Below are 13,568 nucleotides of genomic sequence, written 5' to 3'. Positions count from 1 at the left end.
CGGTAGCCCGGTGGGCGGCGCGTTGCCCCGGGGCGGGATGGAGAGACCGGCCTCCCCCTCAGGAGCGGGAGCGGCCGGAGAGGAGATGCGGGCGCACCCCGGGGGCGGGCAGGGTTGAGAGAGGTGCGGGTGTGTCTGTGATAGGCGTTTGCTCGTACCTGGGGCGATGGAGGCGGTCAGGCCCGAGCAGGCGAGAGGCTGAGCGCCCGCGGCTAGGCTTGCCGCCGTGCCAGGCGCAGGCAGATGGCCAGCGGCAGGGCGGGGGGCGGTGGTGAAGCCGCTCCTCCGCGCTGAGGCGACTTCGGCGCGGGGTGGGGGGGAGTGTCGGTATTTTTTGTTTGTTTTGGGGGGGGGGGGGGGTTGGTGATTTTTATTTTTTTTTTTCCTGGTAAGGCAGTGAGAGAGACAGCCCCGGCACTGGGGAGGGCAGGAGAGCAAGATGGCGGCTTCCCTGTGGCTGAGCTGCGGCGGCAAGGGGGTGGCGAGGCTGCTGCTGCGGGGGCGGCCGGCTCCGGGCGTCGGTGTGTTTTTCCCCGGTGGAGGAGGCTGGAGGTGCCTGCGCGGGACCCCGCAGCTGCTGGGTGAGTGACGGGCGGGATCCTGCGCCCTTCGTTGTTCGTCGGGTGCCCTGTGCCGTTGGCCTGCCGCAGGTGCGTGCGGAGGAGCTGCGACCCCAAGTGAGGGATAAGGGCGGGTGGTGCTAGGGGAGAAATGGAGGCTGTGCCAGGTGGTGGGGAGGTGTGAGCGGCTGGTGGGACCAGGAAGGTGTGTGGGGTGGCAAGGCCGAGCCGGGCGGGTGGTGCACCGAGCGGAGAAACTCGGCAGCGATGAGCCATTGGGAATTAGGTCGGTAGTTGTGGAGATGGGTTAGTTTGGCGGGGTGCTGCTTGGTTGGGTCTCTGGAGGGACGTTAGGAAGGGTACGGGCTGGTGGGAGTGGATTTGGAGAGAGGCAGTGAAGGTCTAGACAGTGTGATCACTGAGAAGAAACTGAAGGAATTGTATCTAGAGAGGAGACTACATCGGTGGGAGATTAGGCCTTCAAATATGTAAATACTCTGTTGTGCATAGAGAAAAAGAATTGCTTACAATTGGAAATAGTTGAGTGGGTTTTAGGTGTAAGTACAGGTAATTACTGAAAGAGAAAGATTTGGGGTTGGGTTTTTTCAATATTTGGAGATTCCACCACTTTTCTGTCATCTTATTCTACAAGTAGTGTTTCAAGTAGCTGGAGAAGGGCATGGGAGCTATATTTTATGGGTTTTGGGGTGGGTTTTTTGTGTTTTTTGTTTTTGGTTGGTTTTTTTTTTTTTACATGGAGAAATGGAGTTTGAATTTATTAATTGTGTGTCCAGCATACATTGCCACATAGAAGTAAACCTGTGAGGTTTTGGCAACAGCCTTTCAAGATACTTTTTCTCTTCTCAGGAGTTTGTTGTTACAGAATTACCAGGCAGATCTTCTCCTTACCTTCCATGTTTTCTGTGTAAGCACTGCTCAGCAGTAAGGAAAACATCCCTGTGTTACCAACACAAATCCAAAACACAGCCCCATAGGAGCTACTGTGATGAAAATTAACTCTATCCCAGCCAAAACCAGCACAGATGCCCAAATAAAATGTGACCTTTCCTCTCCCTACTTGATCAATTAGTTACAACTTGTGAGACATTTAAACAATAATCAGATGCATTATTAGGTACTGGTGTGATACTGAGCATAAAATATGTGAACACTTTGGTTTTTAAGTGCACTTATAACAAAGTGACCTCTTGTTAACCTTGTATAATAAAACTACGTGCATTTTACAATAAAACTCAGTAGTAGTTTAGAGACTTGTTAATCATCGTGATTTATATTTCAGTATACCCTTCTTTCCAGCACTGGTTGTCTTTGCTGCTTTGCAGTATGAAAATCTTTTTCTTTGCAAAACCTGCTGTGTAAGATGTAGGGAAGGCTATCCCTGTTCTTGAAACAAATGTTACTTATTTTCAGATTTTATTAGAAAAAAAAATTGTTTCCTTCTTCATAAAATAATATATGTTTGTCTTTTTGTCCAATGTAGGATTAGCTACTTCTAGATTAGCCTTACTATCTAACTCCTTAAAGACCTTTTGCCTACAGTCCTCCCAGGAAATCTATTGGAGTACTTTATACTTTATGGTGAGAAAGGCTTATTTAATGTGTAGCTGGAGTTAAATTGCTTAATTTTGGATATGGGTGAATTTTTTTTTCCTTCCTTACAGTAAGCTTTTATGTATTAAGCTGGATATATCACTCCTTTAACTTGTTCAGGCTTTCCTCATTAACTTGTTTCTTTGAACCCTTTTAGTATTTCTTACTGTTCTTCAAGGTGGTGCATATCTCAGTGACACCATTTTTCTTAAATGTTTATTGTATCCTCTAAAATGAAAACTAAGAAAAAAGTCATAACTTCTCTGGTAAAATACAGCTCTTCTGGACATAAAACTCACTCTTGGTTCCTAGTCTGAGAATTTAAAGTTAAGTCAGTTTTATTTTAGCATTAGTTTTATTTTTCCACTTTTCTGTTTCTGAAAATGCCACCATTTGAAGTATTGGTTCATGTGGATCTAGTTTTGTTGTGTCACTAGTTTTTGCTTCTCTGTGTGTTTCTGTCCCTCTCTGTGGTGATGGTAGAGGAGGGAGAAAGTTGTTTTGCATAGTCAACATGATTAATTCAGGATTGAATTCCCAGTTTGTTGCTTACAAGGAAAGAAGGAAGAAAATTAATGAACCTTTATGTTAGAGGTCTGTCAATTTTGCTTTGTTTTTAATGTTTCTTAATCTTATCATTGATGTCAGGTTGCAGTAGGTCTTTCAATTCTCTAGTGACTACAGAGTATGGCGTAGGAAGTTACAAAGTATCTCTCTGGCGGGGCACATTAAAGTGTTTGTCTTCAGTTCGTTGCAGTTTTTTTGGTCTGACAATGCCGTAGCTGTTTCCATAGCGAAGGAGGTGAAAAAGAGGCAATGAACCTGTGTTATGCTGAGTAAGTTCAAGTACAAAATTCACTGTCAATGGGATTCTCAGATTGTAGTTAATAGGATATTATAGAGGTCTACCAGTCCGCTCTTCTCTTAAAACCCTGCTCTTCAGTCTGTTTGATACACAGCCTAAATATGCATTGTATGTCTTAATGGAGAAGGAAAGAAGCAGAAGCTTTGTGCCCAGACTCAACTTGATTCTTAAAATGTATCACCAAGAACAAATTCTCTTGGATACACAGAGGGTTTTCTTTAAAATAGCAGCTACTGTTTATGTGAAGTTTTTTTAAGTCTTCCTCCTTTTTTATTCAGATAACTGATAAGTAATAACACAGTTACTGTTGATAGTAAAATTAATGGATGGTGACTGGGCGTTCAGAATTTTCATATGCTCATGGCTCTAAATTCTATTATGCCCATAAGCTCTGTCTTTGAGATTTTGTGTGAATTGCCAGAACTTTTTGCTTACCCATAATGAAAAAGCAACAATGTTTACTTCCCAGAGTGCTTATAAGGACTGCCTGTACAGTGCAGCTAACCTACATGAATGCAATGACTCCTTTTATTAGTTTATTTTTCTCATTTAATGAAGGAAAACATTATGTGGTGAAGGGAACTGTTGAACATGATTGCTTTTTTTTTTCCCAGAAACATATTTAAGCCTGTGTTTTGGATATCTGTGGTCATTAACTGAGAAGTGACTAAATAGCTTTGAAAGACCATTGTTGTAGCTAGTGTTCTTGTGTATCTGTTGCTGAACAAGACTCTTAATTTGCAACACTACTGAACTTCTCTGAACACAGGCCTCTCTATGCATGAGCATTAAATGAATGCACAAGGAATGGATAGGTTGGTGAGCTTGGAGGATGGGAAAGGAGTAGAGAAAATGAAGTGCATAAGCACCTGGATTGTAGTTCCACAGTTGCTTTAATTCAAATTCTGTGCAAGTTCCCACTGTCCATTTTGGGTGTTGGTTTTGGTCATACTGCTGTGTGATGAGCTGTATCAGGAAGCTAACTTAACTGTATTTGGTTTTGTTATCAGCTTAACTTCTAGCAAAATCCATTCCCTAATCTGGGTAACTGGGCAACAGCATGAATATTGGTACTAGTGGTAGTATGAATAAAGGTGTCAAAGTGAATAGTTGGGTCAGAACTGATCAGCTCCTTTTGGTTGTATCATGGATTGACATTAAGTTGATGTGGAGCAAGAGGCAGTTGCGTATCGCTTAAAACTTTTTCCTGAATTGTCCCTATTCAAAATGCAATCATTGTGCTGCCTTGAAAAATTCTGTTTGTGATACATTGTAGAGAGAAGAAATGCTTTTCTTGTTTAAAAAGTGCTTTGATTTTGTAGCTATGAAATTACTTTAAAGCATCCAAGCAATGTTAATAAATGTGTTCTCTGGGAAGTTCTTCAATGAAGTTGTTGACCACATCCAACCTCCAGGCAACTGAAAGTACTTAGAAATTGAGTTTTTAAAATCAGTGCCACAGTACTGCCAAGTCTGTTGCTGAAATCTTTTCTTGTGCATTACTGTAATGGATGCTGTAACTATTACCATTTTGTTGTCTAATTCTTCATAGTTCAGATCAGGTTGCATATAAGTGAGGAGGAAAAGGAAGTTCTGTGCAAAGTAATAGAAGTAAAGCAATTCTTTGGTACACTTTGTCCACTTTTTTTGCTGCCATGGCTGTCCATGTTATCAACATTATTTCTGCAGATAAAGTTCTTCCCTAGATAGCCCAATTTAAAAAATGACTTGATATAATTTATAACTTCTTTTAGTGTTATGTTCTCTGAAGTCTTATGTCCCCAAAATTTTCTCAGAGTGTCAGGAATATTTTTCTTTCTTTGATATGCCAGCAAAAGCAGCCTGGAAATAAATCTTAAGTTTTGCTGGTGAGTATAGGAGTTGGGAGAGGGGGAAAAAACCCCACCAACCCTGCATGTGGTTTTCCAGTGTAGGGACAAAATCTTCTCATCTCTCTGCTCGTTTTCATGTGTGTTTTTTCTGAACAACTTGCTTGCCGCAAGTGACTAGAAGTTTGCAATGATTTGCGAAATAATTCCAGTTAGCTTTATGCTTGGTTGCTATTTAACAATCAACATTCAGCTGTAATTACCAGAAACAATAAAATAGATTTAAAATGTATGTAACACCCATGTGGGAGAATACAGCAGAATTTCAAATGCTAACACTTAGCAACTATAAGTAAACTGATATTTTCTTTTTAGATGAAGAGCTCTGATGTATCTGTTAAATTTTTTTTTTGTTTGAATCCATTTAGGAGACAAAATGTTTCCTTCCGTATGCAAATTATTTTTGTAATTTTAACAGCATGTTGAACTTCCAGTGAACAGTTTTAAAGGAAAAGATCAATGACAGAAGGGGTCATCTTGCAATATGTTTTAAGTCTGCAGGGAGAACTCACAAAATTTTACAGTCAGATATTTCTTTTTCTGAATGAAAACACCACATAGAATATATATTTATATATAATTATGTTTTGAAGTAAAGTGTTAGCAGCATTCCAGGTAGTGGTAGACTTTGTTACCCACAACTTGCAAGGTCTTGTATTTAGCATCTTCAAAGAAAGTGGAGCATAGGGCTAGTTTTCAAACTTTATTTTTCTTACAGTTTCTAAATAGACTTGCAAATTTGTGATGATAGAATTACACTGATGTGTTTTCATAGGTCGAGAAGGGAAAGAAGGCTATTTGAGTTATAGTACTCTATTTACAGCGTAAAGCATGGGACTAGAAGTGGAAAAATGGGTGTTCTTTACTTTTGTTTTGCTTTGTGATGCAGAGTGAACTATTCTGCTAGCACTGGGATTTACATCAGTGGTACCATTATTTCATTAAGAGGGTTTATATTCTCTTGCCTGCTGAAGCTGCTGAGCAGCCCTCAGCTCCCCATGTCTTCTTAGAAAGGAGTAGCAGAACACTAGGTTTTCTTCCAAAACAGAGTTTTCCTTTGACTGAAATGATACGTTGGTCTTTTTCAGGTAGCAGAAAAGTTCTTCTATGTAATAATAAACAGCCTTTATTAGTTGCCTCGGCCTTACAAGTCAAATATTCTGTGTACCTGGTGGAAAGCTGGGGAAGGCTGAAGGAAAGAATTTTTTTTATTTACTGTTATGAGTACTTGTCTGTTCTCCCACTTAATAGAGGTTTTGCAAAGTTGTTATTTAGCATGACTGTTAGTAATAAGTTAAGTGCCTGAGAAGACTGTTGGCCTACTGTATTGGCTGTTAAAGGCATAGTCATATACCTTCTACGGTCAGTTTGAGTACTGCTTCTCAGTTACAGATACCATTCCTGCAGTGAGGAACAATATTATAGAAAATGGCAGTTCTTAATTTTCATATTTGACATGTGCTTTGATTTTTTTTGATTCTTCCTTCTGCTTTGTACCCTGTTTATTTTACTTACATATTTTTTGCACACTTCATGTGTACTTGCTGCTGGATCTTCTCTCCCAACTTGATCAAAGGACCAGAATGGACTGTATGTTTTGTGGTAGTTGCTCATAACATGAAAGGGAAAATGTTAGTGGCACAAATTTGTTGCTCAATTTTATATTTATGTCAAAGTATGGAGCATATTCTGGGAAATGGATGAAGTGACTCCTTACTGAAGTGAAACATGTGAAGCACCATGTTTAAAAATTATTTTTTTCTTATTGGAAATGTGGAATACTTTCACTTCTTTTCATTGAAGTATGTCCACTAGTTCTAGATAGTCCTAGACATTTGTGGGATATAGCTTCAAAATCATATTTTGATTGTCAAAGTTGACTTGTCAAGTTAGACAAACGAAACAGAGAACACTTCTTTGTACCCTGTAATGTATTATTTTCTACTCACTGTTTTCTGTACGTTTTTTTAAGTGAACATATGTAGTATAAAGAAGACTGTGAATTCATGCTTTAATTTATAGTATTTGAAAAGTGATCATAGACAAAACATGATTTGGTAAATGGACACAGATAGGCATTCACAGAATAATACATATTCTTAGGATAGTTAATTTTTCTGTGTATTGGTCCAAGATGAGAGGTTACAAGAAGCAGTTTTTTAAAGAAAATACTTGGAGGTAATTCAAATGGGAATTGCCAGTGTTATGAGGAACACTGGATAAATTTCTAAGCATTACAGTAATGAGTAATATTAAACTGACAACCATTTAATGTATATTTCCTCTTGCAGTCTTCTGGGAACATTAACCATGCATACACTGGGCTCATTTCCACAGTTCAAGTGTTTTGGGGACCATGATCCTGATTGTGTTGCTCTCATAGGGACTTACGGGAATAACTAACTAACTCAGTCTCTGCTCTTTGTGCATTTTCAAGATCATTGATGGCTGCTGAGGTTATTAGTGGTTTGCTGAAATCTTTCCATTTCACATTTTAAAAAAAGTCATACAATCATAGAATAGTTTGGGTCAGAAGGGACCTTTAAAGGTCATCTAGTCCAACCCCCCCTGCAATAAGCAGGGACATCTTCAACTAGATCAGGTTGCTCAGAGCCCCGTCCAGCCTGATGAATGTTTCCAGGGATGGGGCATCTACCACCTCTCTGGGCAACCTGTGCCAGTGTTTCACTACCCCCCATTGTAAAAGATGTTGTCTTATGTCTAGTCTAAATCTACCCTCTTTCAGTTTAAAACCATTACCCCTTGTCCTATCACAACAGGCCCTCCAAGAAAGTTTGTCCTGGTGTAGGTACTGAAAGGCTGCAATAAGGTTTCCCCAGAGCCTTCTCTTCTCCAGGCTGAACAACCCCAACTCTCTCAGCCTTTCTTCACAGGAGAGGTGTTCCGTCCCTCTGATCATTTCTGTGGCTCTCCTCTGGTCCTGCTCCAACAGGTCCATGTCCTCCTTATGTTGAGGACCCCAGAGCTGGACACAGTACTGCAGGTGGGGTCTTACCAGAGCAGAGAAGAGGAGCAGAATTACTTCCCTTGACCTGCTGGCCACGATTCTTTTGAAGCAGCCCAGGATATGGTTGGCTTTCTGGGCTGTAAGTGCACATTGCCAGGTCATGTCCAGTTTTTCTTCCACCAGTACCCCCAAATCCTTCTCTGCAGGGCTGCTCTTGGTCCCTTCATCCCCCAGCCTCTATTGATACCAGGGATTGCCCCAACCCAGGTGTAGGACCTTGCACTTGGCCTTGTTGAACCTCATGAGGTTCACATGGGCCCACCTCTCAAGCTTGTCCAGGTCCCTCTGGATGGCATCCCATCCCTCAGGCGTGACAGCCACACCGCTCAGCTTGGTGTCATCTGCAAATTTGCTGAGGGTGCACTCAATCCCACTGTCTTATGTCATTGATGAAGATATTAAGCAGTACTGGTCCCAATATGGACTCCTGAGGGATACCACTTATTTCTGAGCTGTTGACTGCTGCCCTCTTGATGTGACCATCCAGGCAATTCCTTATTCACTGAATCGTCCATCTGTCCATTTCAGAGAGAAGGATGTTATGTGGGACTGTATGAAAGGCCTTACAGAAGTCCAGATAGATGACATCCATGGCTCTTCCCTTGTCCACTGATGTTATCACTCCATCTGTTTTGGGTTTGTGTGGTGGGGTTTGGCAGCAGGGGAGGGGGCTGCAGGGGTGGCTCCTGTGAGAAGCTGCTAGAAGCTTCCCCATCTCCAAGTCAGACCCACTGCTGGCCAAGGCTGAGCTCATCAGTGATGGTGGTAGTGCCTCTGGGGAGGAAACCTGCAGCGGAGGAGGGCAGTGGGATGTGAGAGAAACCCCTGTGCAGATACCGAGGTCAGTGAAGAAGGAGGGGAGGAGGTGTGCCGGAGGGGATGCCCCTTCAGCCCATGGTGAGATGGTAGGCTGTCCCGTCCCCCCCCAGCCTGTGGGGAGGAGTGGGGGAGCAGATGCCCACCTGCAGCCCATGGAGGAGCCCACGCTGGAGCAGGGGGTTGGATGCCCCATGGGAAAGCCCACGCTGGAGCAGACTGTGCCTGAAGGATGGCAGCCCATGGAAAGGACCCATGCTGGAGTAGGTTGTGAAAGACTGCAGCCAGTGGGGAGGACCCACATTGGAGAAGTTCGTGAAGGACTGTCTCCCGTGTGAGGGACGCCACAGTGGAGCAGGGGAAGAATGAGGAGTCCTGCCCCTGAGGAGGAAGGAGCGGCAGAGACAACATGTGGCGAGCTGACCTCAATGCCCATTCCCCCTCCTCCTGCACTGCTGTGGGGAGGAGGTCGAGAGAACTGGGAGTGGAGTTGAGCCGGGAAGGATGGAGGGGTGGGGATAAGGTGTTCTAAGGTTTGGTTTTACTTTTCACTATCCTTGTTTTGATTTGATTGGTAACGAATTGATTTTGTTTCTTCCCCAAGTTGAGCCTGCCTTTGTCCATGACCATAATGGTAAGTGATCCCTCCTTGTCCTTGTCTCAGTCCATGAGCTTTCCTTTATATTTTCTCCTCCTCATCCCACTGCGGCCTGGGGATGAGGAGTGAGCGAGCTGCTTCGTGGTTCTTTGTTGCTGGCTGGGCTTAAACCACAACATCATCATAGAAGGCCAGTTGGCTGGTCAGCCAGGACTTGCCTTTGGTGAAGCCATGCTGGCTGTCTCCAGTCACCTCCCTGTCCTCCATGTGCCTTAGCATAGCTTCTAGGAGGGTCTGTGTCATGATCTTCCAGGCACAGAGGTGAGGCTGACAGGTTGGTCGTTCCCAGGGTTCTCCTTTCTATACTTCTTAAAAATGGGTGCAGTGTTTCCCTTTTTCCAGTCACCAGGGACTTCACCTGACTGCCATGACTTTTCAGATATCATGGAGGGTGGCTTGGCAGCTACATCAACCAATTCCCTCAGGACTCTGGGATGTATCTCGTTAGTCCCATAGTTTTATATATGTTCAAGTTTCTCAGGTGGTCTCGAACCTGATCTTCTCTTACAGTGGGAGGGACTTTGCTCCCCCAGTCCCTGCCTTGAGGTCCATCCACTTGAGAGGTGTGGGAAGAGTGATTGAATAATAATAGAAATAATGGAAAAAACTATGTAATGTCTTTAACTCTACGAAACCTGTGAAATACTTACAGTTGAATACCTGCTTTCTTTTACAAGTGTAATGATTTGTTCTTTCGTAATCCTGTAGCAATGAGAAAGACAATGTCAGATTTATTCTATGTATTAACATTAATGAATTACATAATATGGGTGGATGCTTTTAATTCCCTTAAATTGTTGTGTATTAATTGAAGTTTCACTTCTTTCTTTGTCTTCTCTGATATCTTAACCATGGTAATTCTTAGGACTTGGAAGTAAGGATGAGAAGTAGTCTTACTCTAGGTGACACATGCTTTTCAGCTCAAAATTCTTCTAGTTTTTTCCCTTGCCCTTTTTCCTCTGGATAATGAGGGGGAGGACACAATTAATTTCCAAGTTTTTAAAACTTCCTGCTTACTCTAAGCAATACAGCAACTGGGAGAAATGTGGTGATGTTTCCTATTGAATGATAATAAGCCTTAATGCTGGCTAATGGAGAAAAGGGAATATGAAGCAGAATTGATTCTTGCCATTGTATACAATGTACTTTCTACGTGTCTATTTCTATTCTCTAACTGAATACAGATTCATATATAACACTTCAAGAAAGAGCCTCAAAAATCAGTCAGGTGCTAGAAAACTACTCTTACAAAACAGTATCTAAAAAGATATATTTATTTGGCCTCTTAACTATCCTTAAAAGTTCAGAAAGATAGTATCTCTTTTATTACAAGCTGTATGTCAGAACACTACTTTGGTATACTGGATCAAATGACAAGAGATGTAGTGCGCTACGAAGCTGAGGAATGTGCTGTATCATGAGCCCTGTCCTCATAAGAATCCCACTTACATGGCATGCTGCTTTCTGCTGTGCAGTGCTACTTCTCTCTGTGTATGGGTTTACTAAGCAGATTCACTCATTTGACAGGCTGAAGTGATCTGTTAGCTAGCTATGTCTAGTACATGGTGTTGCAGGGCCAGAGGGGTGTTGTTGTTGTGTTGCTTAAATACACTGGACTTTTGAGATCTTTTTATTTGGCTTGTCAAAGGAAAGAAAAGGCTAAAAATTTACATGGTCTTTACATATAGACACCCAGGAGAAGCATCTCTGTAATGAGAAATCTTTCAAGCTTTTTAGCAGAGACATGAAATCCAATCACTGAAACTTGAAATTAGGCAATTTCAGTCTGCAAAGTAGATATAGTTTTGTAACAGAAAGGATAAATAAACATTGGAAAAGTTTATCAGTGAAAGGGGTGTATCATCAGTGTCTGGAGTACTAGGATCAGGAGGGCTTTATTAATTTAGAAGATATGCTTTAATCTGTCATCTGGAAAAAAAATCCACAGCCTGTGGCAAAGAGGAGAAAGAGAGGAGAAAGGAAGATGTAGTGTTTGTGGTGGATTGTGCCAAGACCAAGAGAACTTCTGGTCTAGGAATTCCGGACTCTGAATTCCCATTTCTTTTTTTAAGGTTTGAACTTTGGGGAATGAGATTACATGTTTGTGTTGGCCTGGTCTTAGTATTGCAGTTCAGCATTAAGACAAGAGGTCATAACCAAAGGCTAGATACTTACATCTTGAGAGTCGGAAAGGTTTCTAACAATTTGCTACATGTGTTCTGCACGTTTACACCCTGCTCTGTCCTTACACATGTGTGTCCATGACTAGAAGCTTGAGGATGGATAAGTACACTGAGACAGAAGAGAAGATGCCTGCCTGGCTGGTACTCTGGTCATAATAGATTCATAACCATACTTCTGACATACTGCATAACTAGGAAGAAAATATGGTAAATACCACTGAGGAATTTGTGGGTAGAGTTACACTATCCTCTGTAGCACATCATGGTTCATCAGCAGGGAGCATATCAATACCTTTCACTCAATTTCTCATGATTGCAGCAGTTTTGGCCTCTCTTGAGGACCGAGATATGTGTGTGTGTGTCTGTGTGTGTGTTTTCTCTTCTGGGCTTGCTTATATCTGACTGAGTCTTAACGTTCAGAATTCTTTCCTTGCCAAGCTAGCAGGAAATGGGAGGACAAGTCTTTGACACTCATCTCATTCACTTGTGTCCTGGAGTAAATGAGAAGGTGTGGCACAGTGTTTTAACCAAGTTTTTTTTTCTCAAAGAGACCCTGACAAAGGCAGAACTAAGCATATGCAGAGCCATGTGTGGAAAGCCCCCCAAAATGGAAACGTGCTTTGGTTTAGTAGATCTGTCTCTGAAACACGAAGAGGCAGGCGGTGTTAGCTTGCTCAGCGTTGAAATTTTATGGTATTTCAGGTGTAAGGGGGGAGAATAAAAAAAAAATATTAAAATCCCAGCTTCATGCTAGCTGGTGATTTTTTTTCTAATGTATGTTTGTATTTTATAACTGCTTTTTCATTCTACATGCAATAGCTTGTGTGTAGTTGGAGCTCTAACCAAGTTGTGGATTTTTTCTGTTTACATTTTTGTTGGACTAAAGTTATATAACTGTTTCACTTGCAGCCAGTGTAGGATTATTCAGTAGGTCAGGCTGATCTGAGGGGTACTTGAAATGCTAGTTTGTATGTTTTCAGTAATGCACTAAGACTTGGTCATGGAGAAAGTTTCCATTAAAAATTAAGAAACAAAGCTGAAGCAGTGTGAGTATCTAAAGTAGTCTTAATCAGATCCCAAGTTTCTATATCATATTTTTACTTAAGACAGAGTTTAGTTTGCTTAATACATTGCGTTATTTATGACTTCATCCTCAAGTTGGCTCTTGTTCTCTGTGTAACATATAGGTTCTATACTTAGTGCCTTATTTTCCTTGGGAGTGCATGCTTGTATGTAAGCTTAAAAAAAGAGCATCGTAGTGAATCTTTTGTTCAACTGTCTTTCAGATTCATGCACTTTTAGTTTCATTTGTGTTAAGCAGTTAACTGAGAAAATAATTGTACTTAAAAGGTATTTAGTCTAGATAATCATGTGCTTGTGTTACAGGTACGCCTGGTATTAAAGTTCTCATGCCTGCACTTTCTCCTACAATGGAAGAAGGAAACATTGTGAAATGGTTAAAAAAGGAAGGTAAGTAGCATTCATCAGCTATATAAATCTCTTCTGTAAGAATAAGATCATTCTTTCTGGTTGTACCTTTAGTATTTTGAAGCAAAATGTTTGGTTTATGGATGCTGTCTTCTTGAACAGTACCTAGTTTGAAATTGCTGGTTCTTGAAACATTTTTCCTTTAGTTGTCTTCCAAAAGGTTGCGTTGATCATGTTTTTGAAATATTTCCATTAGGCTGTTCCAGGGTGTGAGTGTGTGTATGTTGTTTAATTCCTGGTGTTGTCATGCTGATCAGTAACTTTGGAAGTCTGAGAGACTTTGACTTTGGGGAGGGTCTCTGTTTCATTATTCTGCTGTATTATGAAATAACATGAAAGAGATGGTATTTTTGTAGTTGCTGTTCATGGCTTACTTTTTTTTAATATCTAAATTCTAGTCTACAATTAAAGCTGATAGAAAAATTTAAATTACTTTCATAACCCAAATTCCAAATGGGGAAATCTCTTTC

The 13,568-nt window shown here is 41.4% G+C and overlaps 1 protein-coding gene across 7 annotated transcripts in view; it reads left to right on the top strand.

The window, feature by feature from the left end:
* The window catches only part of PDHX (pyruvate dehydrogenase complex component X), a 66,752-nt gene that overhangs the window by 191 nt on the left and 52,993 nt on the right, over positions 1–13,568 (top strand). For 3 of the 7 annotated variants that reach the window (XR_007509121.1, XM_049825116.1, XM_049825122.1), the window contains exons 1-3: positions 9–123; positions 394–581; positions 12,997–13,080. Coding sequence is in view for 6 of the 7 variants with exons in the window: in XM_049825116.1 (XP_049681073.1) it covers positions 440–581; positions 12,997–13,080 (226 nt within the window). In the remaining variant the exon portion in view is untranslated. Of the gene's footprint in view, positions 1–8; positions 130–393; positions 582–12,996; positions 13,081–13,568 lie in introns of those variants that run through there. The other 4 variants (XM_049825118.1, XM_049825119.1, XM_049825117.1 and 1 more) reach the window with 4 other exon arrangements.

Source organism: Accipiter gentilis, chromosome 22 (assembly GCF_929443795.1).
Source record: "Accipiter gentilis chromosome 22, bAccGen1.1, whole genome shotgun sequence".
NCBI classification, from domain to species: domain Eukaryota; kingdom Metazoa; phylum Chordata; class Aves; order Accipitriformes; family Accipitridae; genus Astur; species Astur gentilis.
This window is presented reverse-complemented; position numbering and strand designations above follow the sequence as displayed.